This window comes from Erinaceus europaeus, chromosome 23 (assembly GCF_950295315.1).
Source record: "Erinaceus europaeus chromosome 23, mEriEur2.1, whole genome shotgun sequence".
Taxonomy (NCBI): Eukaryota; Metazoa; Chordata; class Mammalia; order Eulipotyphla; family Erinaceidae; genus Erinaceus; species Erinaceus europaeus.
Genome location: NC_080184.1, coordinates 6470762 through 6498528, shown reverse-complemented (window position 1 = coordinate 6498528; position 27767 = coordinate 6470762). Strand labels below are relative to the sequence as shown.

The following is a 27767-nucleotide window of genomic DNA, read 5'->3' as shown; positions in this document are numbered from 1 at the left end:
GTGTGCTAAGCCAGCTGTGCCACCAAGTGACCCCTGGTTTCACATTTTCTAACACAGCCTTAGAAGTCATAGAGAAGTTGCATCATATTCTGTTTATTGGCCTGAGTATAAAACTGTTCTGAGAAAACATGTCCTTCCTCAGATTTGTATGTTTCCAGCAACAGTGTGAAGGCAGAAATACCTGACTAATCTAGTAGTACACTTAGGTAGTAAATCAGTCAAATTAATTCATAGCATTGAATTCTTCAGTTCTTTACTTGGCCAGTGACTAAACTTTGGCCCACAGAAATGTGCAGAAACCCTCGCCATGAAATATAAAATAGCCAAAGCCATTACTTTGTTGCTAGATCATACAGCCTTGTGTCTCTCAGTGTACTTACCCCACTCTGCCCCTTGCTCCACAGCACCTCACTGGAATGGAGCACTGCGGTCGCCACAGGAGCAGTCCCTTCTCTCCCTCAGTCTTTGCCTGAGTTTCTAATCTCTGTCAGCCCCACTGTTTTCTTCCCTTTCACTTGTCAAGTTACCACTCCAACAAGAAGTCAACAGTGTATGCCCCTTAGGTGGTACACAGCAGCGTGCTATTGTACACCTGTCATGGTTTATAGAACCTGTGTGGAAAACACATATTTAGTTTATGAGATGTGACTTGTGAGTGGTGACTTTTACCAACTTCAACTTTCTTATAACTATAGTGCTAGTCACAGCACCTTTGTATATAGTTGTGTAATATATGAGAGAAAAAAGGTAAGAGAAACAAAAGCAGTAATTACTCTCTGAGCTGCAGAAACACTATCAAGGTTATGCAAATGAACCTCTGGCCTGGGACTACTGTTCAATGCCCAGAACTTCTAAAAAGGAGAGCTCAGGGGTGTTCATCCAGACAGGAAGGAAGGAAGCAAGTAGTTAGTTATATACATCTTTATCTTTTATTTTGTGAGATTCATTGTCTCCAACGGTATGTGTTATATAGAACCTATATAAGATCATGCACACACTCACACACACATACATAGTAGAGAGAAAGGAAGTGTTGCACTGATGAGCTACTTGTGAAGTCCTCTTTCATGTTTTCTTGTTTGTCTTCCTTGTTTATATACAAGCTCAGAATCAAGCCAGGGCTCACCCCATGCAAGAATTGACATATAATATTATGGAGTCACCATCTCTGTCCTAAAATTTTGAATAGTTGCACACATATACTAACTGCTATAAACTTGGAAGATTCATCCAACTATTTATAATTGCAGAATATTAACCATTTATGTTTATAGCATAAGGGATGTTTATAGTCCCAGAGAAAATTGTGACCTGTCAGTTTACTGTTAGCTGAAAATCTTCTATGCTTTACTTAGGATACCGGTAGTCCTGCAACTCTAAGCAATATACTGGATACAAACCAAAAACTAAACGATGAAATTGCTACCCTAAAGCAAGACATGGAAAAAATGCGACAGGAGAATTTAATGCCGAAAGAAGACAAGGACAGACAAGAAAGGAAAGACAGTCAACAAGTGAGTGCTACAATACGATACATGGAACATCAAACAATAAAATTAAAAGAAGTGAGAGAAGAGGTGGAAAGACATTTAAGTCAAATTGGATGTTAAATATATTTAAATTTCACATGTCACTTTTAGATGGCCAGGCTGTGGCATACTCACTTAGGTGCAGTCATTACCATAGGATCAAGTTCCAGCCTCTGTTCCCCACCTGCAAGGAAATGCTTCCTGAGCAGGCCTGCAAGTGTCTTCCTTTCTCTCTCCCTCTATTTTTGACATCCTCTAAAGTTACTCTCATTCTATCTAATAAAGTTGAAAAGAAGAAAGAAGAAGAAAGAAAGGAAAAGAGAAAGAAAAAAAGTAATAGCCATCAGCAGCACTGGAGTCACAGTGCTGACACTGAACCCCAACAGTAACTCTGGTGGAAATTCACAAACAGCAAAAAATATCACCATTAATTTTTAGTGAGGTGATGCAGGTTTATAGAATCAGTTTGCATTGATAGATTTCTATTACATTTCCACTATTTAACATTTACACTTTCATTGTTCTTACGCTGATTTCTTAAACTTTTTCATCCTGTTATTCCTAAAATAGTCCCTGTTGAGAAATTTGGAAATGTGCATCATTTCACCATATATTTTCTCCACTCAGCAATATTTTAGACTTGTCTCTCTATTACTATGAATATGCAAGGCAGATATAGACAGAGAATAATGATTAATGACATCTTTTTGCAAATTGTCTTTTTCTTACATCTTCACTGATGTGTGTAGACATAGAATCTATGAGGCTCCTAGGTTTAATTACCAGCTCTTCTAACATTCAGAAATGAGAAGTTTTCAGCCACAGAGGAAGGAAGCATGAAATAATGTGTGGCTGCATTTTCTATTTGGTGGGATTCACTGTCTTCAACTGTATACTTTCTCATATTTATATAAGTAGAACATATAAATGCAACATACACACACACACGCACACGCATGTAGGAGAGAGAGGAAGTATTGCACTGCTGAGCTACATATATCCTCTTTCATATATCCTCTTTCATGTTTGCTTGTTTTTCTTCCTAGTTTATATACAAGCTCAGCATCAAGACAGGGCTCATCCCATGCAAGAATTGAGATATAATATGGAGCCACCATCTCTGTCCTAAAATTTTGCATAGTTGCACACTAATACTGACTGCTATAAACTTTGAAGATGGCACCTAACGTTTCTAAATGGATAATATTAGTCATATCAGTGTATAGCATAAGGAATGTTTATAGTCGCATAAAAAACTGTAACCTGTCAGTTTACTGTTAGCTGAAAATCTTCTATGCTTTACTCAGGATACTGATAGTCCAGCAAGTCTAAGCAATATATTGCATACAAGCCAAAAGGTAAACAATGAAATTGCTACTCTAAAGCAAGACATGGAAACAATGCAACACGATTATGTAATGCTGAAACAAGACATGGACAGACTGGAAAGGAAAGAAAATGAAGTGAGAACTACAGTACAATACATGGAACATCAAACAGTAAAATTAAAAGAAGTGAGAGAAGAGGTGGTAAGAAATGTAAGTCAAACTTGATGTTAAATATATTGAAATTTAACATGTCACCTTTAGGTGGCCAGCCAGTAGCATACTCATTTGAGTGCAGTCATTACCATAAGGATCAGTTTCCAGCCTCTATTCCCCACCTGCAAGGAAATGCTTCCTGAGCAAGCCTGCAGGTGTCTTCCTTTCTCCTCCCTGTATTTTTGACATCCTCTAAAATTACTCTCACCCTATCTAATAAAGTAGAAAAGCAGAAAGAAAAAGAAAGAAAAAGTGATAGCCATCAGCAGCACTGGAGTCAAAGTGCTGACACTGAGCCCCAGCAATAACTCTGGTGGTAATTCAAAGACAAACAACAAAAAATATCACCATTAGTCTTTAGTGAGGTGATGCAGGTTTTTAGAATCAGTTTGCATTGATAGATTTCTATTACATTCCCACTCTTTTACATTTACACTTTTGTTGTTCGTACACCTATTTCTTAAACTTTTTCATCCTGCTATTCCTATAATAGTCCCTGTTGAGAAATTTGGGAATGTGTGTCATTTAACCATTTAATGTTTTCTCCACTCAGTAATATTTTAGAGTTGTCTATTTTTTGTTATCTTTATTTATTATATAGAGATAGCCAGAGAACAAGAGTGGTGGGGGAGACAGAGAGGGAGAGAGAGACAGAGACACACCTGCAGACCTGTTTCATGTCTCATGAAGCTCTCCCCCTGCAAGTGGGTGTTGGGGCTCTGTGTAAGCTTGATAGAGCTTAGGGAGAACTCCCCCCATCCTTGGATGGAGGTCTGAGAAGATACACTCTTGTTAGTCTCTCTCAATCAAGGTGAACAAAGGGGAGAAACCATGTCTCTCAGACTTAGTTCTTTCCTTCTTGACTCTCAAGCCCACAGAAACCTCACTACATTTCTCCATTAACCACAGGCCACATGGCTGCCTACCTTAAGGTTCATTTACTCAAAGTTCACCTCACCTTCTGATCACAGAGGAGAACACACCTTTATCACACTCTCCATCATACACCTCAGACCCCAGACAAGAGAAATTCCAAACTATATGGCCTTTTGATATCCATCTTCTCTCTGTCTCACCCTACTGGTTTAACCCCTATGCTTCTCTCAAATACCTTTGGATAATTAAGTTGCTTGCATCATGGAGAATAACTGTCTTGTATCTCATCAATTCCTGTCATACCAGCCTCTTACCATAGGGGCAAGCTGACCTTTAAGAAACCTGGAATTTCTTACATATTTGAAAAATATTTTTGTTTGCTATTCTATTTAAACTCTTGCCCACCTGCTAATAAACAAGATTTGAGAACACATCATTTCTCCCTGGTGTCTCTGCTTCATGTCGTCCCTTGAGCAAGTGAGAGAGAACTGGTCGGATTTGCCTTCCAGCTGGGTGTCACCCCACATGAACGCTGACAAGTGGGGACCAGGAACTTGAACCTGAGTCCTTTTTTTTGTTTTTGAGTGTGATTTTATTTTTTATTTTTTCTGTTTTTTTTTTTTTTTAGTGGGGAATTAATGTTTTACATTCAACAGTAAGTACAATAGTTTGTACATGCATAACATTCCCCAGTTTCCCATTTAACAATACAACCCCCACTAGGTCCTCTGAATCCTTCTTGGACCTGTATTCTCCCCACCCACCCACCCTAGAGTCTTTTACTTTGGTGTGATACGCCAATTCCATTTCAGGTTTGACTTGTGTTTTCTCTTCTGATCCTGTTTTTCAACTTTGGCCTGAGAGTGACATCACACCATATTCATCCTTCTGTTTCTGACTTATTTCACTCAACATGATTTTTTCAAGGTCCATCCAAGATCGGCTGAAAATGGTGAAGTCACCATTTTTAATAGCTGAGTAGTATTCCATTGTGTATATATACCACAACTTGCTCAGCCACTCATCTGTTGTTGGACACCTGGGTTGCTTCCAGGTTTTGGCTATTACAAATTGTGCTGCCAAGAACATATGTGTACACAGATCTTTTTGGATGGATATGTTGGGTTCCTTAGGATATATCCCCAGGAGAGGAATTGCAGGGTCATAGGGTAGGTCCATTTCTAGCCTTCTGAGAGTTCTCCAGACTGTTCTCCACAGAGGTTGGACCAATTGACATTCCCACCAGCAGTGCAGGAGGGTTCCTTTGACCCCACACCCTCTCCAGCATCTGTTGCTGTTACCTTTTCTGATGTATGTATGACATTCTCACAGGAGTGAAGTGGTGTTGTTAACTCCTCAGCAATAAAGTGGTATCTCATTGTTGTCTTTATTTGCATTTCTCTGACAATCAGAGACTTGGAGCATTTTTTCATGTGTTTCTCGGCCTTTTGGATCTCTTCTGTGGTGAATATTCTGTCCATGTCCTCCCCCCATTTTTGGATGGGGTTATTTGTTGTCTTGTTGTTGAGTTTCGCAAGCTCTTTATATATGTTGGTTATTAAACTCTTGTCTGATGTATGGCATGTAAAGATCTTCTCCCATTCTGTGAGGGGTCTCTTGGTTTGGGTAGTAGTTTCTTTTGCTGTACAGAAGCTTTTTAATTTGATGTAGTCCCATAGGTTTATACTTGCCTTAGTCTTCTTTGTAATTGGATTCGTTTCATTGAAGATGTCTTTAAAATTTATGCAGAAAAGAGTTCTGCAGACCTGAGTCCTTACGTGTTATAATGTGTGCACTCAACCAGGTATGCCACTGCCTGGCCCTAAGTTGTCTCTCTATTACTATTAATAAGCAAGGCAGATATAGACAGAGAATAATGATTAATGACATGTTTTAGGAAATTGTCTTTTCTCACCTTCATTGATGTGTGTAGACATAGAATCTATGAGGCTCCTAGGTTTAATGCCCAGCTCCTCTAACATTCAGAACTGAACAGTCTTCAGCCAAAGAGGATGGAAGCAAGAAATTATGTGTGGCTATGTTTTCTATTTGGCGGGATTCACTGTCTTCAACTGTATTCTCTCTCATATTTATATATGTAGAACATATAAATGTAGCCACTCACACACACACACACACGTACATGTAGGTGACAGAGGAAGTATTGCACAGATGAGCTACTTGTGATGTCATCTTTCATGTTTGCCTATTTGTCTTCCTTGTTTATATATAAGCTCAGAATCAAGCCAGGGCTCACCCCATGCAAGAATTGACATATAATATTATGGAGTCACCTTCTCTGTCCTAAAATTTTGCAGACTTGCAAACATATACTATTTGCTATAAACTTTGAAGGTTTATCCAAGTATTTCTAATTGCAGAATATTAATCATTTTTGTGTATAGCATAAGGAATGTTTATAGTCCCAGAGAAAATTGTGACCTGTCAGTTTACTGTTAGCTGAAAGTCTTCTATGCTTTACTTAGGATACTGGTAGTCCTGCAACTCTAAGCAATATACTGGATATAATCCAAAAACTAAAGGATGAAATTGTTACCCTAAAGCAAGACATGGAAAAAATGCGACAGGAGAATTTAATGCCGAAAGAAGACAAGGACAGACAAGAAAGGAAAGACAGTCAACAAGTGAGTGCTACAATACGATACATGGAACATCAAACAATAAAATTAAAAGAAGTGAGAGAAGAGGTGGAAAGACATTTAAGTCAAATTGGATGTTAAATATATTTAAATTTCACATGTCACTTTTAGATGGCCAGGCTGTGGCATACTCACTTAGGTGCAGTCATTACCATAGGATCAAGTTCCAGCCTCTGTTCCCCACCTGCAAGGAAATGCTTCCTGAGCAGGCCTGCAAGTGTCTTCCTTTCTCTCTCCCTCTATTTTTGACATCCTCTAAAGTTACTCTCATTCTATCTAATAAAGTTGAAAAGAAGAAAGAAGAAGAAAGAAAGGAAAAGAGAAAGAAAAAAAGTAATAGCCATCAGCAGCACTGGAGTCACAGTGCTGACACTGAACCCCAACAGTAACTCTGGTGGAAATTCACAAACAGCAAAAAATATCACCATTAATTTTTAGTGAGGTGATGCAGGTTTATAGAATCAGTTTGCATTGATAGATTTCTATTACATTTCCACTATTTAACATTTACACTTTCATTGTTCTTACGCTGATTTCTTAAACTTTTTCATCCTGTTATTCCTAAAATAGTCCCTGTTGAGAAACTTGGAAATGTGCATCATTTCACCATATATTTTCTCCACTCAGCAATATTTTAGAGTTGTCTCTTTTACCACAAATAAGTAAGGCAGATATAGACAGAGAATAATGATTAATGACATGTTTTAGGAAATTGTCTTTTTCTCACCTTCATTGATGTGTGTAGACATAGAATCTATGAGGCTCCTAGGTTTAATGTCCAGCTCCTCTGACATTCAGAACTGAGCAGTCTTCAGCCACAGAGGAAGAAAGCAAGAAATTATGTGTGGGTGTATTTTTTATTTGGTGGGATTCACTGTCTTCAACTGTATTCTCTCTCATATTTATATATGTAGAACATATAAATGCACCCACTCACACACACACACACACACACACACACACACACACACACACACACACACATGTAGGAGAGAGAGGAAGTATTGCACTGATGAGCTACATGTGATGTCCTCTTTCATGTTTGCCTATTTGTTTTCCTTGTTTATATACAAGTTCAGAATCAAGCCAGGGCTCACCCCATGCAAGAATTGAGATATAGTATGGAGTCACCATCTCTGTTCTAAAAATTTGCATAGTTTCACACTTATACTGACTGCTATAAACTTTGAAGGTTCATCCAAGTATTTTTAATTGCAGAATATTAATCATTTTTGTGTATAGCATAAGGAATGTTTAAGTCCCATAGAAAATTGTCACCTGTCAGTTTACTGTTAGGTGAAAGTATTCTATACTTTACTTAGGATACTGGTAATCCTACAACTGTAAGAAATATACTGCATACAATTCAAAACCTAAAGGATGAAATTGCTACCCTAAATCAACACATGGAAAGACTGCAACATAAGTTTTTAGTGCAGAAACAAGACATAGACAGACTGGAAAGGAAAGAAAATGAAGGGAGAACTACAGTACGATACACAAAACACGAAACAATAAAAGTAAAAGAAGTGAGAGAAGAGGTGCTACGAAATGTAAGTCAAATTGGATATTAAATATATTTAAATTTCACATGTCACCTTTAGGTGGCCAGGCTGTGGCATACTCATTTAGGTGCAGTCATTACCATAAGGATCAGTTTCCAGCCTCTATTCCCCACCTGCAAGGAAATGCTTCCTGAGTAGGCCTGCAGGTGTCTTCCTTTCTCTTTCCCTGTATTTTTGACATCCTCTAAAATTACTGTCATTCTATCTAATAAAGTAGAAAAACTGAAAGAAAAAGAAAGAAAAAGTGATAGCCATCAGCAGCACTGGAGTCAAAGTGCTGACACTGAGCCCCACCATTAACTCTGGTGGAAATTCAAAGACAAAAAACAAAAATATCACCATTAATCTTTCACAAAAGTGGTGATGCAGGTTTTTAGAATCAGTTAGCATTTATAGATTTCTATTACATTCCCACTATTTAACATTTACACTTTCATTGTTCTTACACTGTTTTCTTATACTTTTTCATCCTGCTATTCCTGTAATAGTCACTGTTGAGAAATTTGGAAATGTGCATCATTTCACCATTTAATGTATTCTCCACTCAGCAATATTTTTGAGTTGTCTTTCCATGACTATAAATAAGCAAGGCAGATATAGACAGAGAACAAAGATTATTGACATGTTTTAGGAAATTGTCTTTTTCTCACTTTTTTAAAATTTATGTTTTATTTAAGAAAGGATAAATTAACAAAACCATAGGGTAGAAGTGGTACAACTCCACACAATTCCCACCACCCAATCTCCATATCCCATCCCCTCCCCTGATAGCCTTCCCATTCTTTATCCCTCTGGGAGCATGGACCCAGGGTCATGGGTTGTAGAAGGTGGAAGGTCTGGCTTCTGTAATTGCTTCCCCGCTGAACATGGACGTTGACTGGTCGGTCCATACTCCCAGTCTGCCTCTCTCTTTCCCTAGTAGGGTGGGTCTCTGGGGAAGCAGAGCTCCGGGACACATTGGTGGGGTCTTCAGTCCAGGGAAGCCTGGCCAGCATCCTGATGGCATTTGGAACCTGGTGACTGAAAAGAGAGTTAACATACAAAGCCAAACAAATTGTTGAGTAATCATGGACCCAAAGGTTGGAATAGTGGAGAGGAAGTGTTAGGGAGGTACTCACTGCAAACTCTAGTGTACTTCTGCTTTCAGGTATATATTTTGCACTAGTTTATGGATACGTGTGAACATATGCTCTCTCTCACAGAACCTGGTCTATATCTAGGTTTTGGGACTTTGTTAGAAAGTGATCCACCTGGGATGGAATTAGAGAATGCTATGAAAGGAAAGGTCTCACCCGAGTAATGTAGCCGAAGGGTAGTCATTCCACACCTGAAGTCTCTGGACACAGTCTGAAGTGAAGCATGTTGAGGTGGCAGTTGTTGCATTGATTAGGTTGCGATCGGCTGATGCAGTGTTATTTGATGTGGATTGGGAGAGGCATGCGGGAAAGTGGGCCCTATCCTAAGGCTCCAGGACTGGGGAAAATATAGGCTCTCTAGTGGAGATGTGAGGTTCCTGCTGTCTTAGGGTTCGAAAAGACTATGGATAGTTAATGTTATCATCACATTATTTGGTAATTGGGTTAACTTTGAAAAGTCCTTTTGTTAGGGTTTGCTGTATAGTACCCAGTATCTTGTAAATAGCTGTGCTATTGGATGCTTCTAATCTACTTGGTCTAGGCTTTTGAGAGAGTCTGCATATCAAATACACAGCCTATATATTAAGAAAACTCAGTCTGTGTTTTAAAAACTGTGTTTATGTACACTCCTAGTAAAGTGTAGTCAATCTCTTCATTTAATTCTCTTGTATCTTTGTTGATTCTCTGCTTTGTTGATCTGTCTAAATGTGAGAGTGGGGTATTAAAGTCTCCCGCTATTATTGTATTACTATTGATGTATTTTTGAAATTCTTTCAGTAGGTGCTTGATGTATTTAGATGGTCCCTCATTGGGTGCATAGTTGTTAATAATTGTTAAGTCTTCTTGGCTGATTGATCCTCTAATAATTATGTAATGTCCTTGCCTATCTTTTATTACTTTATTTAATTTAAAATCTATTGTGTCAGAGATGAGAATGGCTGTCCCTGCCTTTTTTTGTGGTCCGTTAGCCTGTATGATAGTTTTCCATCCTTTCATTTTAAGTCTGTGTTTATCTTGTTGTGTCAGATGGGATTCTTGCAAGCAGCATATGGTTGGGTTTTGTTTTGTGATCCATCCCCCAACTTGGTACCTTTTGATGGGTGAGTTTAAGCCATTGAGATTTATTGATATTATGGATTTAATGTTTTGTAGTGCCATTGTTCAACAAATGTTAGTTTGCTCTGATATATTGAAAGTATTATAGTGATTTTCTTGTTTATAGGAGGTCTTTTAGATCCTCTTTCAGGGGTGGTTTGTTGATGGTTGCCTCCTTTAACTGTTGTTTGCCTAAGAAGGTTTTGATCCCTCCATCTAGTTTGAATGAAAGCCTAGCAGGATATATTATCCTTGATTGAAACCCTTTTTCATTCAGGGCTCAATAGATATCTTGCCATTCTCTTCTGGCTTTTAGAGTTTGAGTGGAGAAGTATGCTGATAGTCCTATGGGTTTTCCCCTGTATGTGACTTTTTGTTTCTCTCTTGCAGCCTTTAGGATCCTTTCTTTATCCTTACTTCTTCTCATTGTGACTATGATGTGTCTTGGTGTCTTCAGGTCTGGGTTGATTCTGTTTGGAACTCTCTGGGCCTCTTGAATCTTGATGTCCTTTCTATTATTCAGGTCTGGGAAGTTTTCTTCTATAATTTCCTCTAGAATGTTTCCTTCCCCTTCCTCTGGTAGGCCAATTATACAAATGTTACTTCTTTTGAGATCATCCCATATGTCTTTGTTGTTGTTTTCAGTGTCTCCCAATCTCTTTTTGAGCTCTTTCACCTCTTTCTTAGTTTTCTCTAACTCATCCTCTGTCTGAGTAATTCTGTTTTCTGCTTATGTTAGTCTGCTTTCCCTTCCCTCAGCTGCTTTCCTCAATTCAGCTGTTTCAGCTTTCAGCTCTCTAATTGCCTCAAGATAATCAGTATTTTCCTTGGGGGTCTCAACTGTTTTTTCCCTAATACTTCCATTCCTTTCCTCCAATGTTGTTTTCATTTCTGTGATTAATAAGTTTATTATTGCTTGCATACTTTTCTTATATATGGTTACTTCTGGCTGATTTGTAGTTTCTTCTGGGCTCTTGTCTTCATTCATTGGAGTAGCAGTTTTATTTGTTTTTGATCTACCCATTTTTTTACTTATGTGTTTCTTATTTTTATGTTCTGTTGTTCCTCAGTTGCTGTGTTTTGAGTACAAGCAACACTGTACTAAATACTTTTATGACAAATGCAATCACCAACCTCAGAAATTACAGTAGGAACTGAAGCAAGGATTGAAGCAGTTTAATCACTACCAGTTAGCCAAAAAATGTCTCCAGACCATGAAAAAATAGCAACCAAATCCAAGTGAAGAAGAAAGAGAAAGGAAAAAAGGGATAGCAAGAATAGACAATTATGCAAATCTACTATCCCCTGTATATTCTAGGGGTAGCTAGAGGAGAAAGGGAAGTAGAGCAGAGATACACGCAGAGAGAGTCCACTCTGAGTCAGATTTCTTCCCCAAAATAATTCCCAAATGTGTATCAGTTAATTCAGAAAGCTGAAGGAGGAAGGAAGAAAGGATGACAAGAATGAGAAAAAGAAGGGGAAAAAAGAGAGAGAGAAAAGAAAAAGATTAGAAAAAGAACAGTAATAAAAGAGCAGTGAAAGGAGAGAGTTATTTATTTATTTTTTATTATTTAATTAGCTATGCAGGGGGGTGGGAGACAATGGGTAGGAGCAGTAGGAAGAGTCAAACAAGTTATTTTAGCAGTGAATAAGACACCCAGTCCCCTAGCAATGGAAAATACACTAAGAGTTAATTCTGGTCAACCTGAAGTGAAAGGAATATGTGTTTATCTTGTATTGATAATAAAATAGAACAGAGTGAAAAATCTGTCCTGTCTTCAGCTTGGATGGCTCCAGATTGCCTCAGGCCCCCTGAGCAGAGGCAGCTGATTGGCTACTTAGAAAGAAAAAAGGCCAAAGGTTTCAGAAGGGAATAGAATTAGGATGAATGACACCCCCTGGTGGGACAGGAATCTTGGTAAAGAAAGAAGTTCAGCAGGGGAGCCTGCTAGGAGCAGATCTCTGGCCCCTGGGGACTGGTTATGGGGGGTGCACTTCAGGAATAATAATTTTTTTTGGGGGGGAATAATAATTTAAAAAATTTTTTCCCTTTCTTTTTACTCTATTTTCTAACCCAAATTGAGTTATAATCACCTCCTTGGTGTCACTGCTAGGACCTCTTATTGACTGTCCTACTAAAGGCAAAAAATCCTACCATTTCCAGTAGATGTAGTTGGAGCTCAAGCCACTAGCAGCTTCTCATTCCACCATCTTCCGGAATCTCTTTTTCTCACTTTCATTGATGTATGTAGACATAGAATCTATGAGGCTCCTATATTTATTGGCCAGCTCCTCTAACATTCAGAACTGAGCAGTCTTCAGCCACAGAGGAAGAAATCAATAAATTATGTGTGGGGGTATTTTCTATTTGGTGGGATTCACTGTCTTCAACTGTATGCTTTCTCATAATTCCATATGTAGAACATAAATGCACCCACTCAGACACACATGCATGTCAGAGAGAGAGGAATTATTGTACTGATTAGTTACTTGTGATGTCCTCTTTCATGTTTGCTTGTTTGTCTTCCTTCTTTATATACAAGCTCATAATCAAAGCCAGGGCTAACTCCATGCAAGAATTGAGATATAGTATGGAGTCACTATCTCTGTCCTAAAGTTTTGCAAAGTTGCACACATATACTGATGCTATAAACTTTGAAGCTTCATCCAACTATTTCTAATCCAGAACATTAATTATTTCTGTGTATAGCATAAGGAATCTTTTAAGTCCCAGAGAAAATTGTGACCTGTCAGATTACTGTTAGTTTAAAGTCTTCTATGCTTTACTTAGGATACTGATAGTCCTTCATCTCAAAACAATATACTGCATACAATCCAAAAGCTAAAGGATGAAATTGCTTCCCTAAAGCAAGACATGGAAATATTGCAACAGGAGAATTTAATGCTGAAACAAGATATGAACAGACAGGAAAGGAAAGACAGTCAACAGGTGAGTGCTGCAATATGATACATGGAACAATAAGCAACAACAGTAAATGAAGTGAGAGAAGAGGTGGAAAGACATTTAAGTCAAATTAGATGTTAAATATATTGAAATTTAACATGATGTTATAAACTTTGAAGATTTATCCAACTATTTCTTTTTTTAATTTTTTTATATTTATTTTATTTATTTATTCCCTTTTGTTGCCCTTGTTGTTTTATTGTTGTAGTTATTATTGTTGTTGTCATTGTTGGATAGGACAGAGAGAAATGGAGAGAGGAGGGGAATACAGAGAGGAGGAGAGAAAGACAGACACCTGCAACCTGCTTCACTGCCTGTGAAGTGACTCCCCTGCAGGTGGGGAGCCGGGGTTCAAACCGGGATCCTTATGCCAGTCCTTGTGCTTTGTGCCACCTGCGCTTAACCCGCTGCACTACAGCCCGACTCCCCCAACTATTTCTAATTGCAGGATATTAATCATTTCTGTGTATAGAATAAGGAATGTTTACAGTTGCAGAGTAAATTGTTAATTTCTCCAATATTCTTGTAGTTTAACCATTTTATATAGTATATTATGAGGTTCTTCTCTCAGGACTTTTTAAATTACTGATAACTCTTGCCTGGATTGAATTGTGTGTGAATAAGATAATTAAAGGGCTCACAGTTGTGGAAACTGACAGTTGTTTCAATAGTATTTTAATCCCTGAGTTGGAGCTCAGTGGCTTAAAAGCCTCTTTTGTTCTTTTTCTTCCCTGTAGGCTATGGGAGCCTGAGGGCTTTTAAACTATAAGTAGGCTTCTTAGCTTAGTCACTGACTCCTAACCAAGAGATAAAGCAAGGTGGGGCAGAGATAACCCAGTGGTTATACAAAGAGACTTTCACAGCCCCACCCCTAGGCAACTGAGGTATAGATCCCCTGAGTTTCCAGGTTAGTTCTCTGTTCCCTGGTGTCAGCATGGGGCCTCCCTGCTGCTGCTCCAGATTCTGAGGGAAGTAGCAATAGAGACTCTCAGTTGCATTTGCTCCTCCCTTCAACCATCTTTTTGTTGGTAAAACAGACTGGAGGTAGTGTCTCAACTGGTAAACTGCTGGAATGTTACCAGCCACTTAATCTCTCCCTAGGCTCCTCTCTGTCCACAAACCACATTTGTTTGCACTCACCTTTGATTTGGTGGGTTCCTGAAGTCATTCCAGTCCAGTCCTGTTGCAGTCCAAAGTGTTCTCCTTTGGGATTCCTAGTTGACCTAGGAGAGGAGAGGAGAGAAACACAGCTGCTGCTTCTCTGTAGCCCTGCCTCTGGAAGTCAGTCACAGAGAAAACCTGTCAGTTTTCTGTTAGGTAAAAGTCTTCTATGCTTTACTTAGGATACTGGTAGTCCTGCAACTCTAAGCAATATACTGCATACAAGCCAAAAGCTAAAGGATGAAATTGCTACCCTAAAGCGAGACATGAAAACAATGCAACACGATTATGTAATGCTGAAACAAGACATGGACAGACAGGAAAGGAAAGACAATCAAAAAGTGAGTGCTACAATAGGACACATGGAACATCAAAGAACATCAGTAAAAGAAGTGAGAGAAGAGTTGCTAAGAAATGTAAGTCAAATTGGATGTTAAATATATTGAAATTTAACATGTAACCTTTACAGGGCCAGGCTGTGGCATACTCATTTGAGTGCAGTCATTAATAAGGATCAGGTTCCACCCTCTGTTCCCCACCTGAAAGGAAATGCTTCCTGAGCAGGCCTGCAGGCATCTTCCTTTCTCTCTCCCTCTATTTTTGGCATCCTCTAAATTACTCTCACCCTATCTAATAAAGTTGAAAAGCAGAAAGAAAAAAGTAATAGCCATCAGCAGCACTAGAGTCAGTGTGGCACTGAGCCCCAGGAATAACTCTGGTGTTAATTAAAAGGCAAACAACAACAAAAAATCACCATTAATCTTAGAATCAGTTTGCATTGATAGATTTCTATTACATTTCCACTATTTAACATTTATACTTTCATTGTTCTTACGCTGATTTCTTAAAACTTTTTCATCCTGCTATTCCGGTAATAGTCCCTGTTGAGAAACTTGGAAATGTGCATCATTTCAGCATTTAATGTTTTCTCCACTCAGCAATATTTTTGAGTTGTCTCTCTTTTACCACAAATAAGTAAGGCAGATATAGACAGAGAATAATGATTAATGACATGTTTTAGGAAATTGTCTTTTTCTCACCTTCATTGATGTGTGTAGACACAGAATCTATGAGGCTCCTAGGTTTAATGTCCAGCTCCTCTGACATTCAGAACTGAGCAGTCTTCAGCCACAGAGGAAGAAAGCAAGAAATTATGTGTGGGTGTATTTTTATTTGGTGGGATTCACTGTCTTTAACTGTATTTTCTCTCATATTTATATATGTAGAACATATAAATGCACCCACCTACACACACACACACACGTAGGAGAGAGAGGAAGTATTGCACTGATGAGCTACTTGTGATGTCCTCTTTCATGTTTGCGTATTTGTTTTCCTTGTTTATATACAAGCTCAGAATCAAAGCCAGGGCTCACCCCATGCATGAACTGAGATACAGTATGGAGTCACCATCTCTGTCCTAAAATTTTCAATAGTTGCATACTTATACTGATGCTATAAACTTTGAAGTTTCATCCAACTATTTCTAATTGCAAAATATTAACCATTTTTGTGTATAGCATAAGGAATGTCTATAGTCCCTGAGAAAATTGTAACCTGTCAGTTTTGTTAGCTAAAAGTCCGCTATGCTTTACTTAGGATACTGTTAGTCCTGCAACTCTAAGGAATATACTGGATACAAACCAAAAGCTACAGGATGAAAATGCTACCCTAAAGCGAGACATTGACACAATGCAAAATGAGTATGTAATGCTGAAAGAAGACATTGACAGACTGGGAAAGAAAGCATATCAGCATGTGAGTGATACAATAGGATACAGGGAATACCAAAAAACCACAGTAAAAGAAGTGAGAGAAGAGTTGCTATGAAATGTAAGGCAAATTGGATGTTAAATATATTGAAACTTAACATGTCACTTTTAGATGGCCAGGCTGTGGCATACTCATTTCAGTGCAGTCATTGATAAGGATCAGGTTCCACCCTCTATTCCCCACCTGCAAGGAAATGCTTCCTGAGCAGGCCTGCAGGTGTTTTCCTTTCTCTCTCCCTCTATTTTTGACATCCTCTCAATTTACTCTCACCTTATCTAATAAAGTAAAAAAGTAGAAAGAAAAAGAAAAAGTAATAGCCATCAGCAGCACTGGAGTCATAGTGCTGACACTGAGCCCCAACAATAACTCTGGTGGTTATTCAAAGACAAGCAACAGGGAGTCGGGCTGTAGCGCAGCGGGTTAAGCGCAGGTGGCGCAAAGCACAAGGACCGGCATAAGGATCCCGGTTCGAACCCCGGCTCCCCACCTGCAGGGGAGTCGCTTCACAGGCGGTGAAGCAGGTCTGCAGGTGTCTGTCTTTCTCTCCTCCTCTCTGTCTTCCCCTCTTCTCTCCATTTCTCTCTGTCCTATCCAACAACGACAACAACAATAATAACTACAACAATAAAACAAGAAAGGGCAACAAAAGGGAATAAATAAATAAAATAAATATTTAAAAAAAAAGACAAGCAACAAAAAAAAATGTCACCATTAATCTTAGAATCATTTTGCATTGATAGATTTCTATTACGTTTCCATTATTTAACATTACACTTTCATTGTTCTTGCACTGATTTCTTAAACTTTTTCATCCTGCTATTTCTATAATAGTCCTTTTGAGAAACTTGGAAATGTGTCATTTAATTTCACCATTTAATGTTTTCTCTACTCAGCAATATTTTGAGTTATCTCCGTCTTACTGTTAATAAGCAAGGCAGATATAGACAGAGAATAATGATTAATGTCATGTTTTAGGAAATTGTCTTTTTCTCAACTTCATTGATGTGTGTAGACATAGAATCCATCTATACTTGATTCACAAAGCTTTAATAGATATACAGGAAGGTTATCATACCAACCAGTTAAAAGATAAGTATTACCTTCATTACATCTTTACTTTAGAGGAATTGTAAAATGCTGGAAACATTCAGATATACATACTATGTATGTTTAGCAGAGAATTAAAATTACCTTGACACCACTATTGAGTTTTTTAGTTATACTGAGCTCTCCACTCAAATAACATTAATTTATTGAACAAATTTCAGTTCTGTTCATAACTCAGCAGGGTCAGAGAACTATGAACTCAGAATTTTTTTGTGGGGATGGGGAGCTGGTTCTGCTCCTGGAACATAATGGGAGAGGATGGCCCAGAGGGGGTTGAATTGTGTGGAAAGTGAGATATGTTACACATGTACAAACTGCTGTGTTTTACTAATGACTATAAAGCATTAATCCCACTGATACAAAAGCTTCTGCAACAGTACTACTCTTACAGTTATTTAACTTGTGAACACAATTCTCTCATGTATTAACATAGTTTGTGGCCAGCAAAAACTAAAATTAAAGAATCCCTTTCTAATCTACTAACCGTATAAAATGAGGTGAGAGCAACACAATAAAATCTATGCTAAAAACATTCATGCCTAAGGATCTGAGGTCCTAGGTTTAAACCCTGGCAACACCATAAGCCAGAGCTGAGCATAAGAATACATTTCTCTTTCTAGCTATAAAACTGACCATGTGGAAATTTTATTTTGTATGTTTAGCATCAATCATGTATACACTGAAATTCTTTTAGTTTCTATTGTTGAGATAAAATGAAACACTTTGACTTACCAATAAAAGTCCACTTAGAGGGAGTTGGGCTGTAGCGCAGTGAGTTAAGCGCAGGTGGCGCTAAGCTCAAGGACCGGCGTCAGGATCCCGGTTTGATCCCCCGGCTCCCCACCTGCAGGCAGGTCCCTTCACAGGCGGTGAAGCAGGTCTGCAGGTGTCTGTCTTTCTCTCCCCCTCTTTGTCTTCCCCTCCTCTCTCCATTTCTCTCTGTCCTATCCCACAACAACGACATCAATAATAACTACAACAATAAAACAACAAGGGCAACAAAAGTCCACTTAGAGATACAGTCTTTTAGTTTTTTATTATTTATATAAAAATACTTTAAATTTTTTATTATTTATATACTTTTAATATTTTTACTTTTATTTTTTTATTATATATATATATATATATATATATATATATATATATATAATGGAAATATTGGGGGCAGGTTGGTAGCATAGCAGGTTAAGTGCATGTGGTGCAAAGCACAAGTGGCGCAAAGCACAAGGACTTGTATAAGGATCTCGGTTTGAGCCCCCAGCTCCCTACCTGCAGGGAGGTCTCCTCATGAACAGTGAAGCAGGTCTACAAGTGTCTTTCTCTCCCCCTTTGTCTTCCCCAACCCACGAACAATGGCAGCAATAACAATAACTAACAACAATAATAACAAAAAGCAACAAGAGCAATGAAATGGGAAAAAAAAGTGGCCTCCAGGTGCAGTGGATTCATAGTGCAGGCAGTGAGCCCCAGCAATAACCAAAGAAAAAAATGTAAATATTTACAAGACTATGGAATAAGAGGGGTAAGAGTTCGAACCCCTAGAACTCCATATCCAATCCCCTCTCGATAGCTCCCCTATTTTTTTATCCCTCTGGGAGTATGGACCCAAGATCATTATGGGGTGCAGAAGGTGGATGGTCTGGCTTCTGTAATTGCTTCTCCACTGAACATGGGCATTGGCAGGTTGATTCATATTCCCAGCCTGGGGCAGGGATCTGGGGGACGTGGGGCTCCAGGACACATGGTGGGGTCTTCTGCCCAAGGTGATCGAGTTGGTATCCTGGTATCGTCTGGATCCTGGTGGCAGAGTAATGAACTGAAGGGTTGACATTCCACACCTGACAAGAGACACAATCTTTATTGCTTTTATTTTAAATGTATTCCAAGAAATTAAGTACAGAACTTAAAGAAATTAATACAAAGAATTGTTCAGATACACATTCATCTTTGACTACAACAGAATTGTATTTTCCCTTCATTATACTCCCAGGACTGAAATTTATGGATTTACAACAGTTGACCAACTCTAAAGCTCTGGGGACAAATTTCTTTGGTACACCATGCCACAGTAGCTTAGTCTATGTTATCAGAACACATGCCAAAGGAACCCAGTAGAAATTTCATCACAGGGAGTCGGCAGTAGCGTGGCGGGTTAAGCACACATGGCACAAAGCTCAAGGACCATTGCAAGGATGTGGTTCAAGCCCCCAGGTCCCCACCTGGAAGGGGGTCGCTTCACAGTTAGTGAAACAGATATGCAGATGTCTTATCTTGCTCTCCCACTCTCTATCATTCCCTCCTCTCTCCATTTCTCTCTGTCCTATCCAACAATGACAACATCAATAACAACAACAATAATAGCTACAACAATAACAAAACAAGTGCAACAAAGGGGAAATAAATAAATATAAAATATTTCTTCACAGAAATATGAGTTAGCAATAGAGTCCACTCTCTCCACATTAGTACCTTTATCCTACCAATGATGATCATGCTACCCAGTGCAGATGTTATGTTCCTAGAAGTCCTTTATATTATTCTCTTCAGGAACTATCAGTGCTCCACAAATCATTTCTTAGGGACCCTCTGGATTTTAATTCTTAAATCTATAGGTAGAAGAGATCCACATATCCCCTAATCCAAAGTTACCCTAATGTTATTTAAGGCACTTATTGTAGGGCAGTATAGTTGGCAATATAACATTATATGAATACTCTTTTGCTTCTCACTTCATAACATAACCTTATAAGTCACAGAGCAGTTATACTGTTGTCTAATAACTATGAACCAGTTACTGGAAAAATCAGGTTTAACACAAATGAATGTCAGATTCAAGGTGTCCTGGAGCCCCATTTCCCCAGTTCCCTGCCCCACTAAGGAAAGAAAGAGACAGACTGTGAGTATGGATTGACCTGCCAACACTCACATTCAGCAGGGAAGCAGCTACAGAAGCCAGACCTCCACCTTCTGCACCCCATAATGACCCTGGATCCATATTCCCAGAGGAAAAAAGATAGGGAACCTATCAGGGGAGGGGATGGTATAGGGAGTTCTGGTGGTGGTGGAGGAAATTGTATCCCTCTTATCCTATGGTCCTGTCAGTGTTTCCACTTTATAAATAAAAATTTTTTAAAAATGGAAGAGTTCCAGTCCTGGCACATGAAGGCAGATAGGACTTAGAGGGGTTGAACTGTTATATGGAAAACAAAAGAATGCTACACATGTGCAAACTACTGTATTTTTCTGTTGACTGTAAACCATTATTCCTGCCAATATTAAAAAAAAGTCAAAGTATAGAGTAGATGAAGAAATACTACACGTACTCTCTTTTTTTTTAATTGGTGACTAATAACAATCAAATAGACTGTGAGGTAAGAGGGGTGCAGTTCACACCACCAGAGTCCCATACCCCATCCCCTCCACTGGAAACTTCTCTGTTCTTTATCCCTCTGGGAGTAATGGACCAAAGATCTTCAAGGGGTGCAGAAGGTGGGAGGTCTGGCTTTTATAATTACTTGTCTATTGGGACTTCAGCATTGACAGATTGATCCATACCCCCAGCCTATTTATATCTTTTTCTAGTGGGACAGGGCTCTGGGGAGGTGGGGTCCAGGACACATTGGTGAGGTTGGCTGCCCATGAGAGTCAGGTTGGCATCATGATAGCATCTGCAACTTGGTGACTGAAAAGCATCAAAATATATAGCAGAACATTGTTTAATATATAAGAATATAAATGGAAGAATATAGCAGATGAGATTTGGGTCTTCATGTTGGAAGAAGCTAGGAAGTCTAAATTAGATACATTCCAAGGGGTTCATGGCTTTACTATGTTTTCCTGAGCCTGATAGCTAATGTGCACGTCTACTAAACATTTTCTCTGGGAAGATGATGTCAGAGTTGGAAATAGGACTATAAAGCTGGATCAGGACAGAGAGTAGCTCCCCAATAAGGGAAGAGTTTATAAATGCCTTTAACTGTGAAGCCCATCGATCACTCTTAGGGCCCATGTCTTTTCATATTTGTCACAAGAGCCTGTGTAACCTCTGCATCCCTATGGGTCTGGGCTCATATTCCATGGTCATAGCTAGGAACATTATAGGTTGCACTCATTTCATGAGCAGCCTAGCTCAAGTAGCAGAGTATGTTGACCCTGCTCCCCTTCAGAGAGTAGGGCAATTTCTACCACTGTAATTCTACATTGAGGGCAAGGCCTTCTAGAGGTTTATGATGTTGTTTATGATGGAAATGATGAGTGATGGTGGAGAGAGGGATCTGTTATAGGTAAAGGCCCATGATATCTAGATGGGAATCCCAGGATTCCCTGACAAGGGCCTGGATGATAGGGGATCCTGGTAGTGACCAAAAGGGCCATCATTAAAGTGTACCAGTCTCTTGCCCTTATCCATCTTTTGTGGTCCTGACTTTATCAGGCAGGGCTGGATTTAGAGTGACTGAGAGAGTGAAAGAGGAAGTAGGTGAGGTGGGTATCTAAGTAGAAAGTATTTGAATACTTTATGGTGTTGATGTTAGGTCTTTCTTCTTGCTTGTAGCAATTATTGAGTCCCTACAGACTATTGTACACTCTTGCTTTTAAAGGTTTTTTTTTTAAATATATATCATTAATTTATTAATGAGAAAAACAGAAAGAGAGAACCAGACATCACTCTGCTACATGTGTTGACAGGGACTGAACTTGGGACTTCATGCTTAAGAGTTCAATGATTTATCCATTGTACCGTATTCCCGACAACTACTTTTACTTTGAGGTATATATTTACCCAAACTTATGAACAAATTGTAAGTAGGGCACCAAAGTAAAAGCCCTGTGGTGAGGGGTAGACATGCAGCTTCCTGGGACAGTGGGGGGTGGGAGTGGGTGGGAGGGATGGGTCACAGTCTTTTGGTGGTGGGAATGGTGTTTAGGTACACTCCTAGCAAAATGTAGACATATAAATCAGTAGTTAATTAATATGAGGGGAAAATCAATTATATGTCTCAAAGTTTTTCAAAACACAAACAATCTTTTTAATATATAGGCTGTGTATTTGATATGCGGACTCTCTCAAAAGCCTAGACCAAGTAGATTAGAAGCATCCAATAGCACGGCTATATACAAGATACTGGATACTGTACAGCAAACCATAACAAAAGGACTTTTCAAAGTTAACCCAATTACCAAATAATGTGATAACATTAACCAAACTTATAGATACATGTGCACATAGGCCCTGCTCTATATCTAGGTTCTGTAACTTTGTTACATAATGTGCCACCTAAAATGAAACTAAGGAGCCCTATGAACTAGGAAAGATCTCATCAGTGTATTGAAGCTAGAGGGTTGACATCCCAGTCCTGGTTTCTCTGAACACAGTCTGAAGAGAAACATGTCGAGGTTGGACTGGTTGCACTGATTTGGTTGAGGTCAGCAGATGCAGAAGCAAATGGTGTGCATCAAAACAAGCATGAAAGAAAAGGAGCAAATCCCCAAAGGTTACAGGAGTGGAAGAAATATGGGTTTTACAGAGAATGAGGAATAGTCCTTGCTGTCTTGAGTTAAAGAAGGCAGTAGATAATTGTTATTATAACCAAGTTATTTGGTAACTTCATTTACATTGGAAATCACATAGTTGGATTTTGCTGTACCATACAAGACATTAGCATCACTTGTGTCATTTAATGCTATTTATAAATAACTACACCTTACATACTGAAAAGGCCAGTTGCTTCTTGTCTCCCTGGTGTAAGTCTATAGGTGATTTAATATTTCAAAAAACTTATTACTAGGAATGCATTAACAATTTAATTCCAGTGCAGAATTTCAATCAGTTTAGTAATTTGATGCCTTAAGTACTTAGATTGAAGGAATATATATTCAGCCCTGAAGTCTATGCATTGAAAAGTTTAAGACCTTCAGTCTATTTTTCCTTCCTCATACTGTTTAAATAGTGATTTACAAGATTATAAGTTAAGAAGATATAGTATCATCACTCCCTCCACCCAAGATCTGTGTCTTACCCCTAACCCCCCATAGGGGAGCTGAAGATCTGCCCTCCCTCCCCAGAGATTTTTACTTTGCTGCAATACCCCCAACTCAGTTAAATTCTGCTTTGAATTACCCTTTCTGTTCTTCTTTCTCAACTTCTGTTTAAGAGTGGGACCACCCCATACTCCTTTCTCTTTTTTGCTTATCTCACTTAAAGATCTTACCAAACTTAGCAGCAAAAAGGCAAATGACCCAATTCAAAAGTGAGAGAGAATATGAACAGATCATTCACTACAAAAGAGGTACAAATAGCCAACAGACATATGAAAAATTGGTCCAAGTCATTGATTGTCAAATGCAAATAAAGACAGCAATGAGGTACTACCTCACCCCTGTGAGAATGTCATACATCAGAAATGACGGCAACAGCAAATGCTAGGAAAAAGCAACCCTCCTGCACTGCTGGTGGGTATGTAAACTGGTCAACGCCTGTGGAGAGCAATCTGCAGAAACCTCACAAGGACAGAAATGGATCTTCCATATGACCCAGTAACTTTGTTCCTAGGGATATATCCCAAGCAGTCAAGCACACCCATCCAAAAATATTTGTGTACACCTATGTTCATAACATCCAAAGCCTGGAAGAAAACCAGGTGTCCAACAACAGATGAGTGGCTGAGAAAATTGTGGTCTATATACACAATGGAATACTACTCAGCTCTTACAAACAACGAATCCATATTCTTTGATCGGTAGGGTCTAGAAGAAATTAAGTTAATTTAACCCATATACTCTCTTTATGCTACCAAATAATTAAATCTACATGAAAACATTTTTTTTTGTATTTTTATTTTTATCTGTTGGTGCCAAGGATTGAACCCAAGGCCTCATACATGCAAAGCCTGTACTCTACCACTGAACTACAGTGCCAACCAAGACTTACTTGCCTCACAAAGAGTTTCTTGGGATAATTGATATCTTTGGAATTGTTTCCATCCTCTTTTTAAATATCTCTTTGGCCTACCTTCCCCTCCAACCCTTTTATTGGATTATTAATGGTTTACAATCGACAGTAAAATACAGAAGTTGGTACATGTGTAACATTTCTAAGTTTTCTACATAACAATTCATCCCCTCAAGGGCCTTCTCTGCCATCATATTCCAGGACCTGAACCCTCCACCTGGTCCCAGGGTTTCTTATTTTGGTATAATACACAAACTCTAGTCCAGGTTCTGCTTTATGAGGATAACATAAACAGTATCAGTGGAATTCCAGAAAGATTTCCTGATTGTTTAATATGTTCTATTATTTAGTGGAAAGTAACAAAAACATAGATATTTGAGATTCAAAGTATTCTTAATGCATTAATTAGAGTCTTGCACTTGAATTCTTATGTAGGGAGGCATGTACTGACTCAGGCCTAAATAAATCAATGAAATAGTGGCTAAAGGGGTGAACATAAAAGCGTGAGGTCTAGATCTTGATCCCCAGAAAAATGTGTGCCAGATGAATAATCTAGTTCTTTATTCTATCACAATGAAATACCTTAATTAATATATGTTATTCTGGATGTTTTGAATTTGCCAGTTGACTGTCTCAATAAATCCAATCTGATAATATTTCACGGTAAATGGAATTATGTCTAAATTTTATCCTACTTTGAGTTACACAAATCTCCAAACTACTCTCTTCATGGGAAGATTTACTATTTTCTTTGTGTGGATTGAAAACTTCAAAATATCTGCAAAATACAAGCTTCAGAAAATCAGAAACTTGAGGCTGAAAATTCACTTCTTCGACAACAGATATTAATAGTTAAAACATGCAGTGTACTGTGAAAAACTGAAGAGCAATATAAAGAATATGGAATAAGTCAGGAACTTCAAAAGCCACACAGAAAATTATATTTAGCAGATTTTGTAAAGCAGAGCACTATATTCAAGATGCTGAGAAAGCAGGGAAGGCCTAGTAGGAAACTGAACACACTAGGTTTGTTTTCACAGGTGAAGTTATTGATCTGTAAGAGGTTTTCATTGATCTTGATGCAGCACTATGAGGACTGTGTTCAGGGAGATCCAGTCAATTTTCCTCAGAACTATGTATACAAGTAAACCCAGAACTGCTTCAGTGGCTATTAATGTGACCAAGGCTCACAAACAGGAAGGTGGCAGGGGGAGTAGGCACTTCATGAAACCCTGGAAATGTTTTACGTTTAATGCTATGCCGACTATTTCCTGATCTGCCTATTAGTGCACAGGTGCCTTTCTAGTGGAACAGTAGGTCTGGGGGGAAGTGGTGCTGCCATAAAGTTGACATATAAATTTAGACTATTTGATTTCAACATTTTCTAACACAGCCCTTGAATTCATACAGCAGTTGCATCATATTCTATTTATTGAACTGATTATGAAACTGTTCTGAGAAAACACGGTCTTCCTCAGACTGTTATGTTTCTAGTAACAGTATGAAGGCACAAATACCTGACTAATCTAGCAGTACAGTTAGGCAATAAATCAGTCAAATGAAATGACAATGCTGAATTCTTCAGTTCTTTACTTGGCCAGTGATTGAACTTTGGCCTTCAGAAATGCTCAGAAACCCTTGTCATGATCTTTCAGTGTACTTCCTCTGCCTCTTGCTCCAGAACCTCACTGAAATGGAGTACTTAGGCTGCCACAGGAGCAGTCACTTCTCTCCCTCTAGTCTCTGCCCATGTTTCTCCCCTCTGTCAGGCCTACTATTGTCTTCCCTTTCACTTGTGAAGTTACCACTCCAATAAGATGTCCACAAGCTGTGTATGCCCCTTTTGTGGTTCACTGCAGCATGCCATTGTACACCTGTCATGGTTTATAGAACCTGTGTGGAAATCGGATGTTTAGTTTATGAGATGTGACTTGTGAGGGGTAACTTATGCCATCTTCAACTTTCTTATAAATATAGTGCTAGTCATAGCACCTTAGTATATGGTTGTTGAATAAATGAGAGAAGAAAGATAAGAGAAACAAAAGCAGTAATTACTCTCTGAGCTGCAGAAACTCTATCAAGGTTATGCAAATGACCTCCTGGCCTGGGACTCTGTGTTCAATGCCCAGCACCCTTAAAAAAGAGAGCTCAGCAGTCTCCAGCCAAACAGGAAAGAAGGAAGCAAGTAGTTTTATGTGGCTGTAAATTTTGTTTTGTGGGATTCATTGTTTTCAACTGTAGGTTTTATATAGAACATATATAAGAGCATGCACCCTCTCACACACAGACGTAGGGGCGAGAGAGGGAGAATGGCACTGGCCAGCTACTTGTGATGTCCACTGCATGTTTGCTTGTTTATTTGTCTTTCTTGTTTATATACAGGCCTACAGTCAAAGGAAGGGCCTACCCCATGCCAGTCATGAGATATAATGTTGAGTCAGCATCTCTGTCCTAAAATTTTGAATAGTTCCACGCTTATACTGCTAAAATTTTGCAGAATGCACCCAACTTTTTCTAATTGAAGAATATCAATCATTTCGGTGTATAACATAAAGAATGTTTGTAGTTCCAGAGAAAATTGTAACATGCTAGTTTATTGTTAGCTAAAAATCTTTTATGGTTTACTTAGGATTCTGATAGTCATGAAAAGTCAAGAGAGAGATTCCATGAAATCCAAGAGCTACAGGATGAAATTGCTACCATAAAGCAATTATTGGACATAGTAAAACATCACTATAAAATGAGGATGCAAATGCTGAAACAAAACAAGGACAGACTAAAGACTTCTCATCATGAAATGAAATCAGAGGACATCAAGTGAACACATTATCGAAAATAATAGAAAATTTAAAAAGAGATGTAAGTCCAATTTGATGTTAAATATTGAAATGTATCATTCACCTTTAGGTAGCCAGGGAGTGGCATATCATTTGAGCTTAGTCATTGCCATATGCAAGAACCTGGGTCCAGCCCCTACACCCCACCTACAGGGGAAATACTTCCTGAGCAGGTTTGCAAGAGACTTCCTCTCTCTCTCCCTCTATTTTTCTCTCGCCTTTAATTTCCTCTCTTTTCTATGAAATGAAGTAGGAAGAAAGAAAGAAAAAAAGAAAGAGAGAAAGAAAGAAGGAAAGGAAGGAATAATGGAAGGAGGGAAAGAAGGAAAGGAAGGAGGAAGGAAAGGAGGAAGAAAGAAAGAGCCATCTGCTGCAGTGGATTCATCCTGCTGGCACTGATCCTCAGTAATTACTCTGATGATAACTAAAAGATGAATGAACAGAAAATATCATTTTGAACCTTTATAGGTGATACAAGTTTTTAGAATCAGTTTGCATTGACAGATTTCTACTATATTTTCACTAGCATCTATGTTTTACTGTTCTTATACCTATTTCTTAAAATTTTTCATC

General features: G+C 38.6%; 2 protein-coding genes across 6 annotated transcripts in view; both read left to right on the top strand.

Annotated features, from left to right (window-relative positions):
- LOC103127055 (zinc finger protein 709-like) overlaps nt 1–27767 on the top strand; it is a 1044365-nt gene that overhangs the window by 855934 nt on the left and 160664 nt on the right. The window lies entirely within an intron of this gene.
- Nucleotides 1–27767, top strand: part of LOC132535523 (putative coiled-coil domain-containing protein 144C) — a 71632-nt gene that overhangs the window by 37549 nt on the left and 6316 nt on the right. Inside the window, exons 7-12 of the mRNA XM_060181634.1 lie at nt 6433–6591; nt 7929–8159; nt 13194–13352; nt 14711–14869; nt 16128–16286; nt 26987–27216. Coding sequence (XP_060037617.1) covers nt 6433–6591; nt 7929–8159; nt 13194–13352; nt 14711–14869; nt 16128–16286; nt 26987–27178 — 1059 coding nt within the window. The 3' untranslated portion in view covers nt 27179–27216. The remainder of the gene's footprint in view (nt 1–6432; nt 6592–7928; nt 8160–13193; nt 13353–14710; nt 14870–16127; nt 16287–26986; nt 27217–27767) is intronic.